General features: G+C 45.5%; 1 protein-coding gene across 1 annotated transcript; it reads left to right on the top strand.

The window, feature by feature from the left end:
- Positions 1 to 288: 288 nt before the first annotated feature.
- LOC120733291 (protein NLRC3-like) lies at positions 289 to 22,699 on the top strand (the record flags this gene model as incomplete). Its single annotated transcript, XM_040031384.1, has 6 exons — positions 289 to 654; positions 3,264 to 3,365; positions 14,148 to 14,252; positions 14,322 to 14,389; positions 14,506 to 16,333; positions 22,630 to 22,699. Coding segments are annotated over exons 1-6 (2,283 nt in total), but the record flags the coding sequence as incomplete, so codon positions are not given.
- Between the last annotated feature and the right edge of the window lie 4,541 nt (positions 22,700 to 27,240).

The raw sequence follows: 27,240 nt of genomic DNA, 5'->3' as shown, positions 1-27,240 counted from the left end.
TTGCATGTTATCGGCATATGCTGCCATCAGAATTTCGGCCTCAAGCGCTGTAAAATACATTGACCGCGCCTTCTTTCCCTCCGTCTCCATGGTGACTCGCTTAATCTGTGCTCCACTAATCAGGGCTTTATGTATCCTCGTGCGCGCACTTAACTTGGGGTTAAAGCAACTCCGCGTTGACTGAACTACTTGTTATCAGCCTTTCTGAAACCGAATATTCCGAGTTGGACAGTTTGGGGTTACTCAACCCTGAGTATCGTTTTTCACTCTGAGTTTTCTAAACCGGCTTCCTGAAATAGGGCCCTGGTTAGGTTTAGGCTGTTATTGTGCTTCAGGCTGAAATATGAGGAGTAAGGAGTGGGGCTGGTTAGCCCTCATGACCCTCACCATAACACATACGTCACAGGACAGTGTTTACCACAGAAACTCCATGAAATGATCAATGAGAACTTTAGAAACCCGTCAGTGTGATGCTTCCAGTACAACAGCACCTCTGAGTGTGTGTGTTTGCCTCTCAGACTAACTCCACCCTGACATCAAGAAGATGGAGGAAGAGGATGGAGCAGGATCTGCAGCATCCAGCTGTGTGTCTGTGAGGAGTGACGGGTCCAAAGGAAACCCTCCACACTTCAGTAATGAACCTGCAGCAACAATGTAAGAGAGCTGCTGACTCATTTATTCAGTGTAAATAATGATTTTTGATGCAATGGGAGAAGAAAAATGACAAAAACAGTTTTAAAAATAAGGATTAAAATATTACAAACTATGTTTTTGAGTTTCCTGATGTAGCACAAAAATATATGAACATAACTGTATATAGGACAGATATTTTACGGTTCTTTTAGGCAGCACCAAAAAACAAAAAGACTATTTTTAAGCTGTCTGAGGTAGTGAGTCAACATGTCACACTGGGTCAAAGGTCAGGGAGTAAAAGTGTGTTTTAAAGAGCAACATGTCAAAGGGTATTATTGAAAACTTTAACAAAAGACTGTTATGTGACAAAGAGTAAGTACATTATTTTTATGAGATTGTTCATCATGTCTTTAATTTAACATTTCCATTTTTTCCTTCCTGTCTCATGAAGCTGTTACATTTATTGTGTGGAGATCAGGGAAATATGTTACTGTTACTGTCATAACCATTATCATTACCATTGCATTAATCATCATTTCATCAAAGCATTTATTGATGCTGTTGGTATTACATTAAAACTTGTTTTACAGGTGTTATCATAATCCCATATTAACCTTTATTCCAGGCGCAGTTATAACTATTTTTATACACATCTTGCAGTTTGTGCTTTTAAAGAGTTTAAGCTCAGTCTGATAATTGATGGTCAGAAGCTTCGTCTGGCGCGATGTCGCGATGCCGATCTATTGTGCAAAGTGACTTAGAGGTATGGAAGGATTGCCTACACGCTTACAAAACACATATGATACAAGTATTCATTATTATCTTTTATTCGTTCATATCCTTTTTATTGAGCTTTGAGTAGTGGCATTTGATTAAAGCATTTATTCAATATATTACACATATAGTTTCAGTTAAATTGTTACACATATGAGAGTGGCCTCTGTCTGGGTGTGAGCTTTAGTAGGCGAGAGGTGAGACAGAGTGCAATTGAGGTCGAGACATCCACACACACACACACACCGTAGGTAGAAAATTCAACCAGAGTTCAAACAAAGGCTTAATATACGTGTGTGTTTGATATAATGCCAACAAGTACAAATAGGTGTTCTTACAGGTCTTAATCACAGAGGTCTGATAAGTCTGGTGATTTTCACACTCAGCAATTTTGCTGCCTTTTATTTCATATTGGCCTTTTTAAAGCCCTTCAAAGTCTCCCACATTCATACAGAGCTTTTAACACCAAACTCCTTTACAGTCCTTCGCCTCTCACACACGATCACACGACTGATTTGTCTGCAGCAGCTGTGTTACTGCTAGTATTTTATTATGTGTGTAATCTCCTCATATTGTTCCTGTGGTTTAGTTTGACTTCCTTCTGCAGACTCAGCTGCTCTGTTGCTGATACACGTCTCCATGAATATGATTGATCAGATGCTGCCAACACCATGTGTTTCATGTGAGCGCTCAGCTGAAACCCTGGGTTGACTTATCGAGTTAATAACAAGCTTCACATGACTGTGAATGCTAAAGTGAATCCAGATAAAGGAAAGAGACCCTGCTAATGTTGGACTCACTTCTTAGTGTAGATCCCAGGAGGAAGTTCAACATAGCCATTCTTTGTGCTAGCTCGACCAAACCTGAGACCACAGTGCAGGATAATGATCATCATCTGTCTCTGTCAAGGACATTTAAACTCCACAAATAACAAACATAATTATATTTGATCATTAAAATATGTTTTCACTTAAAAAAGCATGAGCACACTGGTGGATTACAGAAACATGAAAACTGGTTAACAGTAAAGTTAATTTAGGCGTAAGATTTTATCATTGAGTTTAAATCCCAGCCTGTCTCTGCTGCAGAGAGGTGAGCTGTTAGGAACAAGAACTCTCTGATTTAAATGATTTTGATGTTTCCTGGTTTCTAAAATGCATCTCTGTAGCAGAGCAGTGTCTCCAAGGACACACAGGCTCAGCTGTAACTGTCAGTTTATCTGGTTTTAAGACACATTTGGACTCAATTAGCTGTTTTTAACTATGTATTTTAATCAGAGGTGTAAATTCAGACCTCACACATCTGGATCCTAAACTATGATAGAAACAGCTGCTAGCAGTGGGTAGTTTGACTTTGATACGCTGCTCTAGAAAGCAAACAAAGGTTTGTGCAGCTCCTCTTCAGAAAAGTGTTCAGAGAGCAGCTGCTGTATTAGACAAAGGCTCGTCGTGTGCGCCCAGATGTGTGTAACAGCTGGATGAAGGAGAACTATCACAGTCACGTCTCCATCCCGCCTTTATTAATGAACTTCCTGTTGCTTGCAGATGACAGGAACACAAAGTGTTTGTGCCACGTGATGCTGCAGGATTTGTTAACGTGTCCATGATGGTAACATCTCCTCGTCTAACTGCAAACACATGAGCGCTCCTAACGGCAGCTATCACAGCCACACAGGCAGACTGTGTCTCACTGTTGCATTCAGGGACATTTGTTTTCCTGTAAAAAGCTGAACTCTAATCTAAGAGGACTGTTACTGACAGGAAACAGCTGCATTATCTGCAGTCTGTGTGACCACAGCTGCTTCAATCACTTTATCAGAGAATTGATCATTGAATAAAACATGTTTGTGTCTGCAGAGGTCAGAGGTCACAGTCTGCAGGATCCAGCTGTCCGTCTGTGAGGAGTGACTGGTCCAAACATGACCCTCCAGACTTCAGTGCTGAACCTGGACCAACGAGGTCAGAGAACTGTGATGACTCCTTTACATGTTTGTGTTTTCCTGGATAAATATGACCAAAGATTCATTAAAAAGATAAAAATCTTAGACTTTGTCCTGTAGCGCTGTGTGGCAGGCAGGATTGGACCCAAACACAACAGGATGAAGTCAAAGAGGCAGCTTTATTTCAGCTGTGAACATGCAAACAGCAGAAATAAGGAAACATAACTGTAGGTTTGCAGTGAATGAAGCCTCAGCTCGACGCTCCACTTTGTCCCTCTTTTCCTTCTCCAAACAGCCACATCAGGAGTCTCTGATGGAGTTTTAAAATATTTAATTACAAATGTCCAAAGATGGGTTCAGGACACCTGAATCCACAATTATTAAAGCTAAAATAGTTCACAGGGTTTGGACTTTGTTAGGTGACGAGAGAACATCAAAGTGTTTTTTATCTTCAAACAGTATTTTTATCACTTCAGTTGCTCTCACAGCTCTGTTTGTTATTTTAGTAAGTAAGTAAGTAAAGTTTATTTATTAAGCGCTTTTCATAGACAGGTAGTCACAAAGTGCTGCACACAGAGATTAAAATAAACAGTACGATAAATAGCAAAATGCACAATATACACAATATAGAGTTTAAATGTAAATTAAAAATATAAAAATGTAAACAGCATTGGTCAACAGAAAGCTTGTTTAAACAGTAAAGTTTTTAACTGTTTTTTAAAGGATCCCACAGAGTCAACCAAACGTAGTTGTAGAGGTAGACTGTTCCACAGCCTTGGTGCCACAGACTGAAAGGCTCCGCCCCCTTTCGTCTTCAGACGTGTTCTGGGAGCAACCAACAAACTCTGAGTCTGTGAGCGGAGACAGCGAGCAGCAGTGTATTTAGTGAGAAGCTTGGATAAATAATCTGGGGCCATTTAGTGCTCTGTGCGTTAAAACAATCATTTAAAACGAATTCTAAAATCTATTGGGAGCCAATGTAAAGAAGATAAAATAGGAGTGATGTGAGCTCGCTGGGTAGAGCGAGTTAGTAGACTGGCTGCTGCGTTTTGTACAGCTTGGAGGCGAGAAAGAGATGATTTATCCAAGCTGGTAAACAGGGAATTACAATAATCTAAACGCGATGACACAAATGCATGGACAATTTTTTCCAGTTCAGCTAAGGAGACCATATGTCGCAGTTTAGAAATATTCCTTAAATGAAAGAAACAGGAACGAGACAGAGACTTTACATGTGAGTCAAGGCCCAAAGAAGAGTCAAATATTATTCCAAGATTTCGAATATTTGGCTTAGCAGAAGAACAGAAAGGGGCAACGACTTGACTGATTTTAGAATATAGATCAGGAGGAGCTATGATCATGGTCTCTGTCTTGTTCTAACAAGGTAATTGTTAGAAAGCCAATCAGAGATTTGAGTTAAAGCCTGGACTAGGGTGGACAGCCTATCCAGCTGATGAGGCTTAACCAGAGCTCTTATGTTTCACTCAGTGCTCCCACCAAACACCTTGGAGGACACATTAGTGTGATTTAGATTTCATTGCTGTAAACACCAGTCACACAAGCTAACCCATGGAGGCAGCAGCAGGCTTTGTGTTTGGTAAAGTCTGCTGGCTTAAACTAAGAGAGTTTAGTTTGTTAGCACAAAGAGCTGTCAGCTAAAGCCCCGAATGCACTTTGAATACAGACGAACTGAGAAAAACACTTTAAATACAGCAAACAGTCAAACTGACAACATCTTTTTCTGCTGATCATCCACAGCAGTACGTTTAGCATTCATGCTAGCAGCAGGCTATGACTGTTAGGGTTGCCAACCGTCCCTTAAAAAACGGAATCGTCCCGTATTTAGAAACAAAAGTACACGTCCCGTATTGAGCTAATAAGGGACGCACTTTGTCCCGTAATACAGTGAGAATCAAAAGTAGTCTATAAATGTTTATGGAATTAACGCTTTGTTTGAAAACATAATTCCCAGCCCCTCTCCTGCTTTGTGACCAATGAGCTGACAGCACACTTATGACAATTCGAGAATGACAATTCAGATTACCGCTCATCTCATTGGTCGAGGAAAGGTCGCTTGCGGAGAAAATACCGGAAGACAACAAATGACCACAACAAGAAGCATGGCCAACAGGGAAACAAACGCCGACACTGCGGTGCAAGTCTCGGACGACAGTACACCTAAAGCTGGGCAAACACTGTGCGATTTTTTCAGTCACGTTATTCAGCTCCTGCTCAAACTGCACGATTGACTCGCAGGGGTTAGAAGTTGGTAGGTCACGATGCAGGTCTCACACTATACCGCCCGATGCTCTGATGCGACCTGAGTGCTCACACTGTGCCTCCATAACATGAAGGTTATAACAGAAAATCTGTCGCTCTCTCTGTCTTTCACTCACACAGACACACCACCACCATCAACTTTGCTAAATTGCTAATGAAACACATTAATCAGGCAGCTGTGAATGAGCAGCGATGTAAATCCAACTATTTTCACGGTTGTTGTGGTCGTGATAATTTTGTGAGGCCACATCGAAAAGGCTCGGATGAGCTTTCCAAAGTTCTACAAGTTGTGCCTCCATCGCTTGTGTCCAGATCACACGCTGCACAGCCGTGCTGCTCCGTCTTTTTCACCGACGTTTACGTGTTTGCGCGTGAGCAGTGTGAGCGGCTCACGAGCGATTGATGATCGGGAGCTGCTCGAGGTGTTAATCGCTTCTCGTTACCCCACGTATACTACACGATGCACGATGAAGGCCAAAATTGGGCCGATCACCAAATCGGTCGCACGACTCAAAAATCGTCTCAAAATGGGCCAAAAATCGCACAGTGTGCGCCCAGCATTAGAGCAGCAATGTTTGTTCCCCTCAGAGAAAGAAAAAAAGGCTGCAAAAGTACAGGGAGGAATGGGAAAAGGAAAACACCTGGTTGGAAAAAGGTCACCATAACACCTATAAAGCGCACTGCACTGTGTGCCGGCGCACTTTTTCCATAGGCATGCTTCTAATGGTGGGCACGGCACAAGAAGAACATGAGGGGCGTGAAAGCTCAGGGAACCCTTAACCAATTTTTTGTCCACCAGGCCACGGCAGAAGCAGATATGGTATGTAAACACTGGTTTGTTTTTTAAACCCTCTGGTTAAGGTTAAAATGGGCATGTGCAGTGAATATCAGCGCTATGTGGCCAGAAGTGTGATAATATAATTTATTTTGTGTAATAAACAACTGCAAGGATAGATGATTACAACAAATAGATGACTAATACATAAAAGTAATACATAGATGAATAATGATGATGAGTTATGATGCGTAATCATGGGAACAAGCGGGTTTACAAACAGGAACAGCTGATTAGCATTAGAAAAGCTGAAATAATACCTCAACTGAAGCCAATTGTACTAAATGCACTATATGTGCACTGTTACAAGAATATTTTTCGTTCTATTGCTTTCTATTAATTTATATAATTTTAAGTTAAGCAGGACAGAGTTCTTTTAAAGAAAGATTTACTTTTATTCTCAAAAGTTAAGCATGACAGGCTTCTGTTTAAGAAAGAGACCTGTTTTACTGTGTTAATGTTGTCATTTTGAGCTAAAAATAAATGGCTAAATGATCATTTGTTTCCCATATGGTCATATCACAAAGAATATGCATCTGCTTAAATCAAATTCAAGTCAAATGGTTAAAAAATAATTTCACACACAAAAAAAAGAGCTACCACACTGGGAAGGGTGAAGACAACTAGGTTGCCCGGCCCTGGCCACGAGGTGTCCCTTATTTATTTTTCAGGGAGTTGGCAACCCTTTTTTTTTTTTTTTTTTTTTTTTTTTTTTGCCTGTCCCGTTCGGCTCTTTTGCCATCAGAATTATTGTCTAAAGGCAAAGAAAGATGCCCAACGGATTTACTTTACCAAATTGACCATCCCGGCCTTGCCATAATGGTCCATTTGATTCACCTTTTATTGTTTATTTTATTTTCACTTCCTCTATACGGGACAGACTTGACTGGAGAAAGAAGGAGAGAAAGAAAGAGGGAAAGAGAAACAGCTGGGAAGAGGGACGGGGGAGAAGGGCAAGAAACAAAAACCAACAGAATGGGCAGGAAAAAAATAAATAATCTAAAAAAAAAAAAAAAAAAAAAGGAAAAAAAAAATGCATATATTGATCACCTGGATCACCTGTTGAGAAAGAAAAAAGAAAACAAGCCGAAGAGAACAAGAGTAATAGAATAAACAACATCACAATGATATATGGGAATATGACAGTAAATACTAAATATTAAACATTATTGTGCAGCACATAAAATCAACAGAACACAGTGTGCTTTGAGGTAGGAGCCAAAAGGGGTGTAGTTTGTGGGTGTGATCACCCGTGTGTACACCTGTGAGCATGGACGCGCTTGTTTTTTTTAAAAGGTTCCTTCATGTAATGATCTGCTAGAGGGTGTGGGGGGGGCCACAGCCCCGTCCTCCAGGGCATGAAGCAGGTATGGAGGAGATCAAAACTCCAGACATCCAGAGGCCCCCAGAACACAAGAGACCAAGGAAGACTAACAGAGGGGCAGCTGCACCACTGTCCCAGAAAGAGCTGAGGAGAGTCCCAGATGAGGGTTCACCCAGCAGCCGCGGAGCAGAAGCCAGGGGGAGTTGCAGTGACGCGCCCGTGTGCTCCGCCGGCAGCCAGCTGTGCCTGAGTGACCGAGCCCCAGGCCGAGAGGCCGGGGGCACCCCACCTCCGAAGTGGCCCGAGCGAGCCCCAGGCTCCAGGCCCCGATAAGCGGCCGCCCGTGTACCTGGACGCCCACCCCCAGACACAAAGAACCACCAATGCACCGGTGTCTGAGGGAGTCCGCCACTGGCAGGGGAAGTGGTGGTGGGGGGAGATAGGCCTCCAAACCTTGGAGGGCCTGAGATGTCCCCAGAGAGGTGGCGTCTGATACCCAACCTGACATACAGTGGGGCAAAAAAGTATTTAGTCAGCCACCGATTATGCAAGTTCCCCCACTTAAAATGATGACAGAGGTCAGTAATTTGCACCAGAGGTACACTTCAATTGTGAGAGACAGAATGTGAAAAAAAAAATCCATGAATTCACATGGTAGGATTTGTAAAGAATTTATTCGTAAATTAGGGTGGAAAATAAGTATTTGGTCACCTCAAACATGGAAAATCTCTGGCTCTCACAGACCTGTAACGTCTTCTGTAAGACGCTTTTCTGTCCACCACTCGTTACCTGTATGAATGGCACCTGTTTGAACTCATCATCTGTATAAAAGACACCTGTCCACAGCCTCAAACAGTCAGACTCCAAACTCCGCCATGGCCAAGACCAAAGAGCTTTCGAAGGACACCAGGAAAAGTATTGTAGACCTGCACCAGACTGGGAAGAGTGAATCTACAATAGGCAAGCAGCTTGGTGTGAAAAAATCAACTGTGGGAGCAATCATCAGACAATGGAAGACATACAAGACCACTGATAATCTCCCACGATCTGGGGCTCCACGCAAGATCTCATCCCGTGGGGTCAAAATGATCATGAGAACGGTGAGCAAAGATCCCAGAACCACACGGGGGGACCTGGTGAATGACCTGCAGAGAGCTGGGACCAAAGTAACAAAGGTCACCATCAGTAACACACTACAACGGCAGGGAATCAAATCCTGCAGTGCCAGACATGTTCCGCTGCTGAAGCCAGTGCATGTCCAGGCCCGTCTGAAGTTTGCCAGAGAGCACATGGATGATACAGCAGAGGATTGGGAGAATGTCATGTGGTCAGATGAAACCAAAGTAGAACTTTTTGGTATAAACTCAACTCGTCGTGTTTGGAGGACGAAGAATACTGAGTTGCATCCCAAGAACACCATACCTACTGTGAAGCATGGGGGTGGAAACATCATGGGGACAGGACGACTGATCCGTGTTAAGGACAGAATAAATGGGGCCATGTATCGTGAGATTTTGAGCCAAAACCTCGTTCCATCAGTGAGAACTTTGAAGATGAAACGAGGCTGGGTCTTCCAACATGACAATGATCCAAAACACACCGCCCGGGCAACAAAGGAGTGGCTCCGTAAGAAGCATTTGAAAGTCCTGGAGTGGCCGAGCCAGTCTCCAGACCTCAACCCCATAGAAAATCTGTGGCGGGAGTTGAAAGTCCGTGTTGCTCGGCGACAGCCCCAAAACATCACTGCTCTCGAGAAGATCTGCATGGAGGAATGGGCCAAAATACCAGCTACTGTGTGTGCAAACCTGGTAGAGACCTATAGTAAACGTTTGACCTCTGTTATTGCCAACAAAGGTTATGTTACAAAGTATTGAGTTGTATTCTTGTTATTGACCAAATATTTATTTTCCACCCTGATTTACGAATAAATTCTTTACAAATCCTACCATGTGAATTCATGGATTTTTTTTTCACATTCTGTCTCTCACAGTTGAAGTGTACCTCTGGTGCAAATTACTGACCTCTGTCATCATTTTAGGTGGGGGAACTTGCACAATCGGTGGCTGACTAAATACTTTTTTGCCCCACTGTATAGACACAGACATACAGGCACACGCAGATACAAACATCCGTTCCCACCCTCATGCTCTCATATGCACTTCACACTCAACCAACGTGGAGACAGATATAAAGAGACGCTGTACACACGATCACACTCCCCAAGCGTACTCTACGAACCGGGTCTAGGTACCCTTGCCCCTGGAGGGGGGAACTGCACCCAGACCCAGGTGGTGTTACCCTTTTCCCCGTGGTGGGGAGAGGCAGACCGCCCCGACTCCGCAGCAGCAGGGAGGCCCCACACTCCAGACCGCAGTCGGACGGCCAACTCCTCCTCCTAGCCCCCCCGCTCCAGCAGGTCGCAGAGAACGGAGGTGAGAGAAGACTCCAAACCTCCCTCCACCCGCTCATTGTAGTGTTGATGCATGTGTGTTCTAAGGTGCATTTAAAACCCAGGAGGGCATGGAGCTACCTGCCAGAGAGCAGCAGGTAAGCGCATAGTCCCTCCTGCTAGCCCTCAATGTCTACGTGTATTTAAAATTGAGAGGTGGGCAACGACGCCAGGGGTGAGGTGTACACCCTGATGGTAACCTGGATTCCGTGTATCGTGCCCACCCCCAAGATCGTATACGTATGTGTAATGAGAGTGTGAGTAATGTGAATGTCTAAGTTGTGGGATAAAATTGAGGCAGAGGCAGCCAGAAGGGGACGGGGGGGGGGGACGGGGGGGGGGTAGCCTCCTCTGCACCCTGGTGACATACCCCTACTCCAAGACCCTGCATGTGTGGGTGGTTGTGGTGGAGCGGGAAGAGGGAGGCAGCTGGAGATGGGGAGGGAAAGAAGGGAGGGGCAAGTGACCCCTCCCTGGGGCCAGCTCCCCCGCTGACCCCAGTAGGCACCCCCATACTCCGCGACCCGCCAGGGAAAGGGGGCCCAGGCCCATCCAGACCGGGGACTAGTGCAGCAGCGCCTCCCGGCCCCACAGAGCCCGGGACAGTCCACCCAACCCCACCACAGAGAAAACTGCACCCACCCCACCATCCACTCATCTTCCAGACTACATAAGACAATAGACACCCAGGCTGAGATCTTCCTCCACCTCTCCTATATCTCCCCTTCCTGCAGAGAGAGTTCCTGAAGAGAGGAAAGCTCCTGCAAGATGTGACAATCTCCCCCACCAGTTGAAGAGCCCCCCAGGTGGCTCGATGCACCGGCGGCACCCCGCGCCAGGGCTGGGCCCCCATGCACCCGCCCGCCCACAACCCCGGCAACACACCAACCAGGACCCAAGCCCCCGAGGCCCGGCCAGGGCCCCAGCCCAGAGACGGAGCGCCCCCAGAACCTCACGCCCATCCCGGACCCACCCAGGGGAGTTGGCAACCCTAATGACTGTCCACTGAGCACCAACACAGGTAGGAGTGAGCAGTGATGAAGCAGGACTGTGGGCAGTTTGAGCTACAATCCTATTGGCTTCTCAGTTTCTCCAAAGAAAAGGGGAAAAATTCTTGGTGTTGTAAAGATGTGAGTTGGTCTTGTTGTCGTGGGGCTGGAAGGATGCTGGCAGTGAGAGGCTTTTCATACAGTGTTCAGTAACAGAATGAGAAGAAAGCCACTGCACATGAAACTAGGTGCTCGTAGTGTTTGTTTACTGTGTTTGTGCCACAATGTCAGATCAGTTGTAGTAGAGCTGGGCGATAGAACGATAACGATATGTATCGCGATATAACTTTTACTCGATAGAGAAATTAAACTATCGCGATAGACCTCGCCGCTCTTGTCCTCTTAAAAAAAAAAAAAGGAAAAAAAAAAAAAAAGGTCAGCCAATCCAAATTAAGTAGCGCAGAGCCGAACCAATCACAACCGCAGCGTCACGTCGCGTGACTTGTTACGTACAGCACAAGTGCCAAGCCGCACATGTGTTTGTTTGGGAAGCAGCCAGCGGGTAATGGAGCCAGCGGGTAATGGAGGAAATGAGTGTGCCGACTAGAAAAATCAACCGAGCGTGACCGAAGAGAAAACAGATGATGGTTCCAATGCCGGAGAGATTGTCGAACGGAAGAGCCACAGAAGTTCCGTAGTGTGAAGGTATTTCGGCTATTTCAAGTCTGACGAAAAACAGAGTAGCGTGCACTATAAATTGTGCCGAAAGCAAGTCTGGAAATACAATAAACTGGTGCATGCGTCACACTGTGCGCCACGTTATTGTTTCGGTGAAATGAATTTCTACAATACTGTTACTGTTAATTCTACTCTCTGCAGTGTTTAAATGCTTACATATACACACAGTTACTGTCCGTCCACACATACGACTCGGTTCTGCTTCTATGCCCCAGCTTTGTTTACGGTACTTTTTCCCACCGAGGCTTCTAGACTTCTGATTGGCCAACATTTCTGCACGGTTAGGAATCTAGCTCCACCTGCTGCTTTGGCATGTTCATAGCAGCGTTTTCCTTCATTTCTGCCTTTATGTGTGGACGGGATTATTTTTTAAAACGAAAACGGAAAATCTCCGTTTTCAAAAATACCCGTGTACGTGTGGACGTAGCCTCAGTCTCTGACTGGAAGCGCTAATTCGTCATTCAGCTTTTGTCAGACTAAAGTAACTGTTAAAACTGTTTGAAAAGCTAAGCTATACAACAAGGAGAGATTGAGAATTTCCTTTTAGTTCTCAGTTTATTTGATATTGACAAAAGTTAGTCAGTTTTGTCTGTTCTTCTGTAAAACAAACTAAGATTTATTTTTAGAATTAATATTTTGTTTCTAAGTGGAATTGACAATTTAGTCTGTTTCGTTTGTTCTATTTTGAAACTTAAACGCTTTAGCGGCTGCCTTTTGTGTAGTTTGCAATATTTGCCTTTATTTATCTGAAAAAGTCTCATGTTCCTTAAGTACATCTACCCTGTTGAACTTCATCCATCCATTAGCGTCTGCTTAATGGATGAACTTATTATGGGAAATAAATATTTAAATAAAAACAAGCTGCTGATTATTTCACATTTTACTTGTGAGCAACGGCACATTTAAATCTTACAAATATAGTTATTTGGCTTATATCATGATAGATATCATTATCGCCTGAAATGAAAAAAACATATCGTGATATGAAAAAATCTTATATCGCCCAGCTCTAAGTTGTAGATTCACATGCAGACTTGTCCAGTGAAACCAGTGCAAGTACTGCAGTACAGAGCAAAGACTAAGCAAGCCAGGAGAGCTCTCCAACTTTCTGAAAGTATCAGGATATTTGAGTGATAAGAAAAAGTGGATCATGCAACAATGTCCCTCAGCACACAAAACAATCAAAGCAGAATAAATATAATGTTTTAGATCAAACACTTACAGGGACCTGAAGAGAGAGAACCAACAAAATGTCATGGCTAACAGAGGAACTCAAGCACAGACTGAGTTCTGACAAACAAAAAGGTGACAGTTTATTTACCAAGGGGTGAACCACAGTGCTCTATATATGTACAGTGAGTTGGGGAGGGGGTCCAGGGCTCCAGGGAAAAGAGGGAAGGGAGTCCACACTCACTCCTCTTCAGTCACTCTTGTCCTGCTCTCCACTCACACAGCCACACACGGGAGTCACAGGTAAGCGTCTGTAACCAGGTCCGGGGAAATATATACTCAAAGTTAACCCAGCTGGTGAATTTAGAGAGAGATTTCTTAGCAAAGAGCTGAGATCATGAACACAGGAGGGTCAATGTCCCAGCGACAAACTGCTCCATGCCGCAGCGTTAAATGGTTACCGGTAAGCCCAGGTGAATCAGCAACAGGTGGTGTAATCATCATAACTGTGTGGACCAAGAGCGAGAGGCCATTACAAGCTCCACCCAGGCAGGCAAAACGCTAGCAGGAGAGAGCAAAACATAAAACCTGAAAAGCCATCATGAGCCAGCCAGAGAGACACAGAGTTTATACTAGAAGAGAAACCTGCTCATCTTCATCATGTTTGTTTAAATAGAGAAAATCAGAAGTCTCTGTGTGTCAGACCACGGCTCTACACGGACACTTCTAAGCTGCTTCAGAGTGAACTGACCCAGATAATCTGCACACAGCGGCTGTAAAACAGTGAAAGTTATAACTGTCTTTCTCTGATGGAAAGCTTTTATTGTGAAGTCAGAAGTCTGCAGGAAGTGTTGAGTTTGTATTCATCACTCAGTGTTTAATGAGACAGGCAGACAGGAAGAGCAGCTCATTAGTGTTGATGAAATCAAAGGAACTGTGAGGAACTGCAGTTTGGTCACATCTGGATGTTTTTCACTGACAGTAAATGTTTTAGTGATAAAGAAATGTGTTCATAGAGAGAAGAGGAGGAAGAGGAGTGGTGTTTGTGAGGAGGAGCAGCTGTCCTGCTGTGCTTTGTGTCAGGACGTCCTGAAGGATCCAGTCTCTACCAGCTGTGGACACTGGTTCTGCAGACAATGCATCTCCTCATACTGGGACCAGTCTGCTTCATCAGGAGACTCCTCCTGTCCCCAGTGTGGAGAAAGATCCAGAAGCAGAGCTGGACTGCAGACAGCCAGTCAGAGCAGCTGTGTACAAAGTAAGACTGAACATCTGTCTGCTGATGGACTCATTTCTGAAAACTGGGCTTCTTGTGTTGTTCAGACATTGAAGAGTTTTCTTTCTCTTTAGTCTCATTGTTTTTCTTTCTTTCAGCAGATGTTGGTCTGCAGGAGGTTTTAGATGAACATAAGATCAGTCTGAGGAGGAGATGTGAACGTGTGACTGAAGGAAGTGATGAAACAGGAAGTAGAACCCTCCTCAACAGGATCTACACTGAGCTCTACATCACAGAGGGACAGAGTGAAGAGGTTCATACCCAACATGAGGTGAGGCAGCTGGAGACAGCTTCCAAGATGGACGCCCTCCATGACGCTCCAATCAGGTGCCAGGACATCTTTAAAGCCTTACCTGACCAACAGAGACCCATCAGAGTGGTTCTGACCAACGGCGTGGCTGGTGTTGGAAAAACCTTCTCAGTGCAGAAGTTCACTCTGGACTGGGCAGAGGGCTTGGAGAACCAACATGTCAGTGTGGTGGTTCTGCTTTCATTCAGGGAGCTGAACCTGATCAGAGATGAGCAGTACAGTCTTCTGGAGCTGCTCCATGTTTTCCATCCAACATTACAGAAGGTCACAGCAGAGAAGCTGGCTGTCTCTCAGCTTTTGTTCATCTTTGACGGCCTGGATGAAAGCAGACTTTCATTGGATTTCACCAACAGGAAGCTGCTGTCTGATGTCACACAGAAGTCATCAGTCAGCCAGCTGCTGACAAACCTCATCCAGGGGAATCTGCTTCCCTCGGCTCTCGTCTGGATAACTTCCCGACCCGCAGCAGCCAATCAGATCCCTCCTACATGTGTTGACAGGCTAACAGAAGTACGAGGCTTCACTGACGCCCAGAAGGAGGAGTACTTCAGGAGGAGATTCAGTGATGAAGAGCTGTCCAGCAGAATCATCTCCCACATGAAGACATCCAGGAGCCTCCACATCATGTGTAGTATCCCAGTCTTCTGCTGGATCACTGCTACAGTTCTGGAGCACATGTTGACTACAGAGCAGAGAGGAGAGCTGCCCAAGACCCTGACTGACATGTACTCACACTTCCTGCTGGTTCAGACAAAGAGGAAGAAGAACAAGTACCATGAGGGACGTGAGACGAGTCCACAGGAGCTGACGGAGGCTGACAGGAAAGTTCTTCTGAAGCTGGGGAGGCTGGCGTTTGAACATCTGGAGAAAGGAAACATCATGTTCTACCAAGAAGACCTGGAGCAGTGTGGTCTGGATGTGACAGAGGCCTCGGTGTACTCAGGAGTTTGTACAGAGATCTTCAAAAGAGAGTGTGTGATCTTCCAGAAACCAGTCTACTGCTTTGTTCATCTGAGCATTCAGGAGTTTCTGGCTGCAGTCTACATGTTCCACTGTCACACCAACAGGAAGACAAAGGTGCTGAAGATGTTTCTAAAACCAAAATCTTTGACCAAGATGATTTCCAGTGTTTTTGATAACAAAGATCTCCAATCACTTGATGTATTTCTGAGGAGAGCCATGGAGAAATCCCTCCAGAGTAAAAATGGCCACCTGGACCTGTTTGTTCGCTTCCTTCATGGCCTCTGTCTGGAGTCCAACCAGAGACTCTTAGTAGGTCTGCTGGGTCAGACAGAGATCAGTCCAGGAACCATCCAGAGAGTCATCAACAACCTGAAGGAGATGAACAGTGATGGAATCTCTCCTGACAGAAGCATCAACATCTTCCACTGTCTGATGGAGATGAACCACCTCTCATTATTTCAGGAGATCCAAGAGTTCCTGAAGTCAGAGAACAGATCAGAGAAGGAACTCTCTGAGATCCAGTGCTCAGCTCTGGCCTTCATGCTGCAGATGTCAGAGGAGGTTCTGGATGAGTTGGACCTGCAGAAGTACAAAACATCAGAGCGGGGACGACAGAGACTGATTCCAGCTGTGAGGAACTGCAGAAAGGCTGGGTGAGTCCAGATGTGATCATTAACATCATTGATCAGTGTAGGTTAGTAGTTTAATGTTGAAAATAAAATCAGATTGTAACCACAAAGTGTTTGTGTCCGTACGCTGCAACCTTCCACACCATTCCTTTATTGTACAGACTCAGCAGCAGCTCCATGGATCCCAAATCCAAGAGTGGAGAACAGATTTGAAGTGTGTCACATCCATGCAGTCACAGCTGTTTCCACCATGTTTCCACTGATATTAATCCTGTTCAATGACACGTTTCATATCAGTGAATATGTTCTTTAGGACGTCCACTGACATGTTTAAATGTCCTGCTGGAAATCACTCAAATCATCCATGAAATCCATGAAAAATCCTTTTAGTGTTTCTAACTTCACCCTCTGTCCTCTCTCTCTCTCCATCCTCCTCACTGCTTCTTTCACTGATAATCACACAAACATCGTATTCAGCTACAAAATAACACAATAATATCATCTGATGATCATTATTATAAGAGCAGGATCCATATTTGATATCAGAGTAACACACTGCTTGGTTATGTGCAGTCATCATCAGTGACTGTGGGTCAAACAGAAGCTCTCTGATTGTTTGCTGACCTTGGTCACCTGTCCACTCTCACCTGTTTGTGTTTGCTCTCTCTTTGCTGTCTCCATCCTCTCTCTCCTTTCTCTCCCTCTCTGTCTTTGTACGTCACTCAGGTCCAATGGAAACAGTGACATTTACAAACCAATCAAAGACAAACTGATCCATGTCAGGTTATAACAATATTCAAAGTGAATACAGGCTGCTGCTGGACACAGACAGGTAACATCATTTTGACTTGCTGTCACCTGGATCTGGACTCATAAACACTGAAGCCCTGAACAGGAATACAAATCATTTTCTGCCAACTAGCGACACTGTCACGGGCTGCGATGGCAGACCGTGGAGTGACAGTGAAAGCAGGGCCCAAACGCGAGACTCTAAGTGAAGGACAGTGGATTTATTTACAGGAGGTGAAAAACACACAACTATATACAAAATCCCAGCACTGTGGTCCCGTGGTGATTCTCCCTGAATCTCACACAGTGCAGATGTCCGTGAGAAGTGAAAGGTGGCGACTCCAAAAAACTCAAATTCCCACACCGTGACTTTAGAGGCGTACTCCGCTCCCGATTCCTGGTAACACAAAAGGCAGAGGGTTAGCAGGGGATCTGTTTCCTCGGAGGTTACGTAAAAGCTCACGGCAGTACTGACGAGTTCTGACTCAAGGATCCAGCGTCGGCCTCAGCTCAGCTGCAGTCCTAAATGCCGTTCCTAGACGAGCGTAATCTGCTGCAGCTGGCAGAGGACCACGAGCGGCAGGTGCGGCTGTCTCTCGAGTAGACCACTTCCGGGTTCGCAGTCTCCTCAGCGAACCCACACCTCCGGAAGCTCACACAGAGACACATGGAGAGACGGAGAGCAAACCAATACAACACACGGAAAACACAAACATAAACATACACTGAAAATGCCTGAGCCCTGGGTCCCTAGACCCAGGCCATGACAGACACAGCAGCAGATAATGGCTCAGAAAGCTCAAATGAGCCAATCATTTCTGTGTTTAGTTCCCCTGAAATCAGATCTGATATCAGCAGCTCTGAGTTCATTCATCATTATTGTCCAGTGATGAGATTTCTGCTCCGTTTGGTAACAGTCAGCAGGTTTTTCCTGCGTGTGGACGTGAACAGTCGTACCTGACGGCAGGTAGCAAACAGAGATCATCTTTCCAGCTGGAACTCTTCACTGAGCTGAACTCATTCAAAATGTTCTGGAGTCAAAACAGGAAACAGTCCAAATGTGTGTCTTCACTCTGACTCTGGATCAGATCTCAGTGACAGACTGTGGACATTATGGAAGCCTAAATGTGACACCATCTTCCTCCTTCATCTGCAGATTAAAGCCAAACAAAGATTCTCATTAAAAGTCTGCAGGTCTGAGAGAGACTCAATCGTTGTGTCATGTCAAACACAGTAAGAGGAGCTGAAGCACAGATGTGAAGAGCAGATTCATCAGATTATGACCTCACTCTGTTTTGTCTTCATATACATTCAGTCTGTGTTTATAATGCAGATTTTCTGCTTTTATAATAACACATTTTATATTTTCTATCATCACAGACTGACTCAGTGTCGGACTCTCAGAGTCTCACTGTGAAGTTGTGGCCTCAGCTCTGAAGTCCAACCCCTCCCATCTGACACAGCTGGACATGAGTGGAAATAATGACCTCAAGGATTCAGGTGTGAAGCTTCTGTGTGCTGGACTGGAGAGTCCAAACTGTGGACTGGAGACTCTGAGGTGAGTTCACTGACTGCGGCTGTTGTAGTTTTTCTATATTTCAGGTCTGGTCCATCTCTGACACAGAGGTCTGCATATGTATGTGTGGGAACACAAACAGTGGAGGAATTGTGTTGACAATGGCATTAACCGCATATACAAAAGCGACCAGTGAACCTCTCTCTGCTGATGTCGTTCACAAACTTGTTTAATATAAGTTAAAGTAATAGTGTGCTAAGTTGTATCATCTGCATTATTGTTAAAACTAACCCAGACTGTTGCTGTTACAACTGACCCAGACTCCTATAGCCACGAACTAGCTAACATTACAGCCAACAGCTAAAACATTATCACTAAAGACCTACACAGAATATATCCCCATAGACATACAAATAACATAATTTAAGTTTTATCAGTTTAACTGCAAAGCAGATAATGCTAGTAGAAATTGAAATAAAGTAGAAAAACTTACTTTTTGGCATACAAATTACTTTTTTTCATGTTAGATTGTCTGTGTTTGACAAAATGTGCTGATTTTTCACATGTGATAGCAGAACTGAATTGGGCATGCACAGGATGAGTCACATCATTTGAAACTTAGCCCTGATTGGAGAAATTAGAAGTGTTACAACTGATGTCCGGTTAGGGGCTCTGTTGGCTCTCAGGTGACTGTTTCCTCGCGGCTGCGTGCAGCGGGGCTAGGGGAGGGTCTGTGCTGACGGACGTGGGTTACTGACCTGGTAGCCTGGCTGCCCCTGGGTGGGTCCGGGATGGGCGTGAGGTTCTGGGGGCGCTCCGTCTCTGGGCTGGGGCCCTGGTCGGGCCTCGGGGGCTTGGGTCCTGGTTGGTGTGTTGCCGGGGCTGTGGGCGGGTGGGTGCATGGGGGCCCACCCCTGGAGCAGGGTGCCGCCGGTGCATCGAGCCACCTGGGGGGCTCTTCAACTGGTGGGGGAGATTGTCACATCTTGCAGGAGCTTTCCTCTCCTCAGGAGCTCCCTCTGCAGGAGGGGGAGATACAGGAGAGGTGGAGGAAGATCTCAGCCTGGGTGTTTATTGTCTTATGTAGTCTGGAAGATGAGTGGATGGTGGGGTGGGTGTAGTTTTCTCTGTGGTGGGGTTGGGTGGACTGTCCCGGGCTCTGTGGGGCCGGGAGGCGCTGCTGCACTGGGCCCCGGTCTGGATGGGCCTGGGCCCCCTTTCCCTGGCGGGTCGCGGAGTATGGGGGTGCCTACTGGGGTCAGCGGGGGAGCTGGCCCCAGGGAGGGGTCACCTGCCCCTCCCTTCCTTCCCTCCCCATCTCCTGCTGCCTCCGTCTTCCCGCTCCACCACAACCACCCACACATGCAGGACCTTGGAGTAGGGGTATGTCACCAGGGTGCAGAGGAGGCTATCCCCCCCCCCCCCCCCCCCCCCCCCCCCGGTCCCCTTCTGGCTGCCTCTGCCTCAATTTTATCCCACAACTTAGACATTCACATTATTCACACTCTCATTACACATACATATAGGATCTTGGGGGTGGGCACGATACACGGAATCCAAAGTACCATCAGGGTGTACACCCCACCCCTGGCGTCGTTGCCCACCTCTCAATTTTAAATACACGTAGACATTGAGGGCCAGCAGGAGGGACCATGCGCTTACCTGCTGCTCTCTGGCAGGTAACTCCAAGCCCTCCTGGGTTTTAAATGCACCTTAGAACACACATGCATCAACACTACAATGAGCGGGTGGAGGGAGGTTTGGAGTCTTCTCTCACCCCCGTTCTCTGCGACCTGCTGGAGCGGGGGGGCTAGGACGAGGAGTTGGCCGTCCGACTGCGGTCTGGAGTGTGGGGCCTCCCTGCTGCTGCGGAGTCGGGGCGGTCTGCCTCCCCCCACCGCAGGGAAAAGGGTAATACCACCTGGGTCTGGGTGCAGTTCCCCCCTCCAGGGGCAAGGGTACCTAGACCCGGTTTGTAGAGTACGCTTGGGGAGTGCGATCGTGTGTACAGCGTCTCTTTATGTCTGCCCCTCTATTGGTCTTCCTTGGTCTCTTGTGTTCTGGGGGCCTCTGGATGTCTGGAGTCTTGATCTCCTCCATACCTGCTTCATGCCCTGGAGGACGGGGCTGTGCCCCCCCCCCCCCCCCCCCCCACACACACACACCCTCTAGCAGATCATTACATGAAGGAACCTTTTAAAAAAAACAAGCGCGTCCATGCTCACAGGTGTACACACGGGTGATCACACCCACAAACTACACCCTTTTTGGCTCCTACCTCAAAGCACACTGTGTTCTGTTGATCTTATGTGCTGCACAATCAATTTGGTAAAGTAAATCCGTTGGGCATCTTTCTTTGCCTTTAGACAACAATTCTGATGGCAAAAGAGCCAAACGGGACAGGCCAAAAAGAAAAAAAGAAAAAAAAGAAGTGTTACAACTGACCCACGTTACAACTATCCCCGGTCTCCCCTATTTCAGGTCTTTGATTGATGTTTGAACCTTTCTTTAGTTCCTAAATGTTCAGGATGTGTCTGAAGACAAATGTGAAGAAGTTTGAGTGCTTTCAGAAATGTTGTCTTTCCAAAGTCAGTGCTGATGAGGCTGTAGAGTGTGTGAGGGATGTGAGTGAGGATGATGAAGATCTGATGATAGCAGATAAAAACAGACTGCAGAGACTTTGAGCCATACAGGGCACACAGTGTGTGTACAGAACAGCTGAAATCATTATGGAGGCCTCACTGGGATATGGAAGCATCACAGTACAGCTTCAGTGAAGCATTAAAGTCTCTGATATGAGATGAGAAATGAAGCAGCCAGAGCTTTTTCATGAGTGGAAATCCACTGTGACTGTGAGCTGCTGCTACAGCCTCCAGATTAGCCAGCAGCTCATCCTGCTCAACATTTCCTCACCAACTTTAATGGAAGTGTGATGTTTTCAGCTGGAGTGATGGTCAGGGTGGCCTCCCTCTCCTCTTCTTCTCCTCTTCCTCTTTCATTTGTAAAGCCACTTCTGCTGCTTTCATTCATTTGGAAGTCCTGTAGCTGAGTTTGGGAGAGACTAACAGCCTCGGCAGCAGAGGGGAGAAAGGCTGTAACACCACCACTTTACTCTGTTCTACCTGTCACATCATTTTATCAGGAAACAAATATGCTCATGTTTTTACTATGTTTGTCTTGAAGATGTAAGAAGATCACATGGTGCTTTTTATTATTGTGTTGGTTTGTTTCCTGTCTCTTGGATGGAGCCAGCTGTGCGTGGCCCCTGGGCCTGTGGTCAGAGTGTGTGCTGGATAATCCGGCCCAGGATGAGGCCAAACTGACATGGGATGAAATGTCTGTCACATAATTGAGCTTAGTGTAGTTTCATTTCTGCACAATTTAAAAACGACCAAAACTTTGTTCTGTCTTTTCTGTGTTATACTGTAGACTTTCTTTGATACTGTGTCCAAAAGGAGCAGCTTTTACTTTGAAGGGGAGGCGTCTCTGTTTCCTCTTCAGGTTGGATGATGGAAGCAAATGAGTGTGTGATGTTCTTTCAGTGTTGCACTTTGTAGACGCTCCATGAGCACTGGTCTCACAGCCAGCTGCACATAGAGACCAGTGTTGTTAGTCCAGGTCAGAAGATGACTTGTTGGAATGAAAATGAGCTTGTAGTTTGTCTGCTTTAATAATGTGACTGGAAAAAGGTGTTGGACTTCAAATATGTCCATTTCTTTCACACTTCACCTTTAAAAGTGAAGCCTTGTGGTTCCTGGAAGGAAAAACACGACTTTTTCAAGTCTTTGTCCTGTTTTAATGAGAAATGTACGACTTTAATGTGAAACATTCAGAGTTTTTTTCTCTTGTTGTGTTTGTTTGAAGCTGCTTCCTGTTGGCTTCAGCTGTTTGGAGTTTCCATTTTCTAAACTTCTACATTCTGAACCTTCTTCAGCTCTGAACAGATGATGAAACACTGAATGATTTCAAGCTCACACTTTGTCTAATAAACTTACATCTTTCATTCTTTATACAGATTGAGGGACTGTGGTTTGTCAGAGATCAGCTGTGACTATCTGGCAGCAGTGCTGAAGTCCAACCCCTCCCATCTGAGAGAGCTGGACCTGAGCTCCAACAAGCTGCAGGATCCAGGAGTGAAGCATCTGTGTGGTTTCCTGGAGAGTCCAGGATGTGGACTTGAAACTCTGAGGTCAGTCAGCATGTTTTAGTTGTGCTGAGATGAATATGATGTGAAAGTTGTGCTGACACTAAACTGCAGACATCAGGCTGATATTATACTGATCCACACTGAGGATCTTCGTGGTAAAGTCTGTTTTCTTCTTCTCTGGTTTAGTCCATTGACTGCAGCAGAACAATGTTCACATTTCAAACAGTGAGACTCAACGTATGGCCCGCGGCCCACACGCGGCCTGCCCACCTTTCCTGATTCAGAGAGAGGGGACCCTGATTAACTGTGTAGTGTTCTTCCTCACAGTTCTAAGTATCAGACACAACAATGAATAATCCACAGCTGACTGTCTTTAGCAGGTCAAAGGTCACGGCTGTCCCGATCCTGGGTCTTATGACCCAGTGTTTTGAGATTTAGTTCATGTTGATGTTTATAGTTTAAGTTTAAGCCCTTCAGGTTTTCTAGTTCATTTGTTATCATGCCTAAGTGTTTCTAGTTCTTATTCTTTCCCCCTCGTGTTTCCAACTATGTTAAATCTCCCCTTCTCTTCATGTGTTTCGTGTCTGTGTCTTACTTTGTCAAGTTCGGGTTGTCATGTCTACGTCTCATTATGTTTCCTGTTTTATTGTGAAGAGGTCTGGTGTTTCTGTGGTCATCGTGTTCAGTTTTACTCTACCACTGTGACGTCATTATGTTCATGTGTCAGCTGGTTCCCCAGGTGTTGCCACATTCCTCATTATCCTCCTGTGTCTATTTAGTCCGTGTGCTTTCAGTCATTCGTTGTCAGGTCGTCTGCTCATCCATGTCTCATCTCCAGGTTTCTCTGTCAGTTCACTGTGGTTAAGGTTTTTCATGTTTTGTTTTAGTTCACCCAGTATAAGTTATTGTTTAGTTTTCACCGATGCCCTATTATTTTGTACCCTCGTTGCTGGCCTCAATAAACGGCTTGTTTTATTAACCCACATCACGTTTTGGTCTGCGTTTGAGTCCTCCTCTGCAACACATAAGATAAGATAAGATAAGATAACCTTTATTAGTCCCACACGTGGGAAATTTGTTTTGTCACAGCAGGAAGTGGACAGTGCAAAAGTTATGACGCAAAAATTAGAATACAATAAGAATAAATACAGTACACAGCTGTACAGAATAGAATAAAATAAAATACTATATACAGTAGAATAAAATAGAATAAAAATATACAATAAGATAAAAATAGAATACGAATGCTATATACAACTGAGTAAAAATACAACGATGCCAGAAAAGATTATTGCACTTAGTGTTATTGCACATGTGTGGATGTGTGTGTTTGTTCAGTTAAAGTCTTTGTTGTGGAGTCTGACAGCAGTGGGGAGGAAAGACCTGCGAAATCTCTCCGTCCCACACCGTGGGTGCCGCAGTCTCCCACTGAAGGAGCTGCTCAGTGCTGTCACAGTCTGCTGCATGGGGTGGGACACGTTGTCCAACAGGGATGACAGCTGCCCCAGCCAGACCGTGACAACGGCACAGAGCAGACAGTGGAAATATTATAATTCTGATCATTTATCAGCACATATCCATATGTATAAAAACAAAGCTGACACTGTGAGACTTGATCAGAGGTGTGATCATCACAGCAGAGGCCTTTGTGTCAAAGTCACTGAGGATCAAACAGAAACACATGAAGCAGATTTTCCTGTTCTGGCTTTTTATAGCAGATAACCTTCAAAATATTCTGCAGTCCATCAAAAACTGAAGCAAACCATGAATCAACATGTGAACATGAGCTGATGCTGCTGAAGGGAAGCAAAGTTACAGAGGTTTGATTACAGACACAGCTGAGAGTTTGTAATCTGTCATCATTTTAAAAGGTTTACATTTCTTCAGTATTGAACAGCAGAAATGAGGCTTTGTTTTGGGAGGCCGACAGCAGTGAACACAACAGCAGACTGGTGCGTAATAAGCAGTGAATAATGCAGGAAACAGATTTTTGAAGGTAAACTGTTCTTGAAGTACACTGAGAGAGAGAGAGCTGTGCAGGAAGTAAAGGTCAAAGTCAGAGAGAATTCATGACGATGTTCATCAAACGTAAAGCGTAGTTTGGATCTTCTTCTGCTGCTGGTTCAGTCAGTTTTGGTTGGAGACAGATGAAACCTGCAGCTTCAGGATCTGTGAGCTGTCCACTTTCAGCCCCGACGGCGTGTCCGTGTACGTGCCGTCGAGTGAACGATCCACGCTCTGTGTTTCCATCTTTGTGTGTTTAGCTGCTCTCATTTACTGTTTTATCTGTTTGCTTGTTGTTGAAATACTTTTGGGAGCTTTAACCTGAGATTCTGGCAAAATACATTTATATTAAAAATCGATTCAGGATTGAATGAATCAACATCGCTTTATTCAAATTAAAACCATTTAAATAGGAAAATCCATTTTTTTACAGCCGCCTCTAATGCTGGGTAATGTCAGCTGGTCCATGTGCAGCTGGCTGTGAGGCTCAGGGAGCGTCTACAAAGTGCAACACTGAAAGAACATCATCCATAAATATGAGTAATAACTGGACTCTCATACAGCGAGACTCAAATGCCTTTAAACATCAGCTTATCCTGCTGATCCAAGTCCAACACTGAGTTTGTAAAAACATGTTTGTCAATCATTTTGTTTGGTTTCTGAGGAAAATGATTCAATAACTTGCTGCTAATACACAACATTTCATCATATTTCCTCATAATCCTCTTTTGTCTGACCATTTGATCCCATTTGAATTTGCACTAAAGGATCCACAGAGTTTGGTGACAATAATGACAGTAGATGTTTGTGTGAAAGTGCTGGAAGCAAATGAGTGTGTGATGTTCTTTCAGTGTTGCACTTTGTAGACGCTCCCTCAGCACTGGTCTCACAGCCAGCTGCACATAGAGACCAGTGTTGTTAGTCCAGGTCAGAAGATGACTTGTTGGAATGAAAATGAGCTTGTAGTTTGTCTGCTTTAATAATGTGACTGGAAAAAGGTGTTGGACTTCAAATATGTCCATTTCTTTCACACTTCACCTTTAAAAGTGAAGTTTTAATTGCACCTTAGAACACACATGCATCAACACTACAATGAGCGGGTGGAGGGAGGTTTGGAGTCTTCTCTCACCCCCGTTCTCTGCGGCCTGCTGGAGCGGGAGGGCTAGGTGGAGTTGGCCGTCCGACTGCGGTCTGGAGTGTGGGGCCTCCCTGCTGCTACGGAGTCGGGGCGGTCTGCCTCTCCCCACCGCAGGGAAAAGGGTAACACCACCTGGGTCTGGGTGCAGTTCCCCCCTCCAGGGGCAAGGGTACCTAGACCCGGTTTGTAGAGTACGCTTGGGGAGTGTGATCGTGTGTACAGCGTCTCTTTATGTCTGTTTCCACGTTGGTTGAGTGTGGAGTAAGTGCATATGAGAGCATGAGGGTGGGAATGGATGTTTGTATCTGTGTGTGCCTGTATGTCTGTGTCTATATGTCAGGTTGGGTATCAGACGCCACCTCTCTGGGGACACCTCAGGCCCTCCAAGGTTTGGAGGCCTATCTCCACCCACCACCACTTCCCCTGCCGGTGGCGGACTCCCTCAGGTGTCGGTGCGTTGGTGGTTCTTTGTGTCTGGGGGTGGGCGTCCAGGTACACACTGGCTCACTCCTTGGCAGCCGCTTATCGGGGCCTGGAGCCTGGGGCTCGCTCGGGCCCCTTCGGGAGGTGGGGTGCCCCCGGCCTCTCGGCCTGGGGCTGAGGCACTCAGGCACAGCTGGCGGCCGGCGGAGCTCACGGGCGCGTCACTGCAACTCCCCCTGGCTTCTGCTCCGCGGTTGCTGAGTGAGCCCTCATCTGGGACTCTCCTCAGCTCTTACTGGAACAGTGGCGCGGCTGCCCCTCTGTTGGTCTTCCTTGGTCTCTTGTGTTCTGGGGGCCTCTGGATGTCTGGAGTTTTGATCTCCTCCATACCTGCTTCACACCCTGGAGGACGGGGCTGTGGCCCCCCCACACAGCAGATCGTTACATGGAGAAACCTTTGGAATACAAGCGCGCTGATCCACACAGGTATGCACACAGGTGTTCACTGCTCGTAGACCCAAATTACACCTTTCTTGGCTGCTACTTCAAAACACATCTGTCCTGCGTGCTGCACAACAACATTGAATATTTAGTATTTACTGCTGTTTACACTTAGCTAGATTAATGCGATGGTGTTGTGTTTAGTATGTTGCTTTGTTTCTTTTTTTTTTTTTGTCTTTTTTTGCTTGTTTTCTATTCTTCTCTCAACAGGTGATCCAGGAGATTTTTATTTTTTTTCTCCCCCCCCTTTCTCACTGTCCCTCTCCCCTTCTGTTTTTCCTTTCCTTCCTCTTTCTTTCTCCCTTTCTCCCTTTCCTATCTCTCACTCATGTCTGTCCTGTCTGTAACATCTGAAAATAAAATATAATAAATAATAAAAGCAAAGATCGACCAAATGGACCAATACGGCAATG

Source organism: Simochromis diagramma, unplaced genomic scaffold, assembly GCF_900408965.1.
Source record: "Simochromis diagramma unplaced genomic scaffold, fSimDia1.1 OVJJ01000435.1, whole genome shotgun sequence".
Classification (NCBI taxonomy): domain Eukaryota; kingdom Metazoa; phylum Chordata; class Actinopteri; order Cichliformes; family Cichlidae; genus Simochromis; species Simochromis diagramma.
Note: the sequence above shows the minus strand (reverse complement) of the source record. Positions and strands in the feature narration are given on the sequence as shown.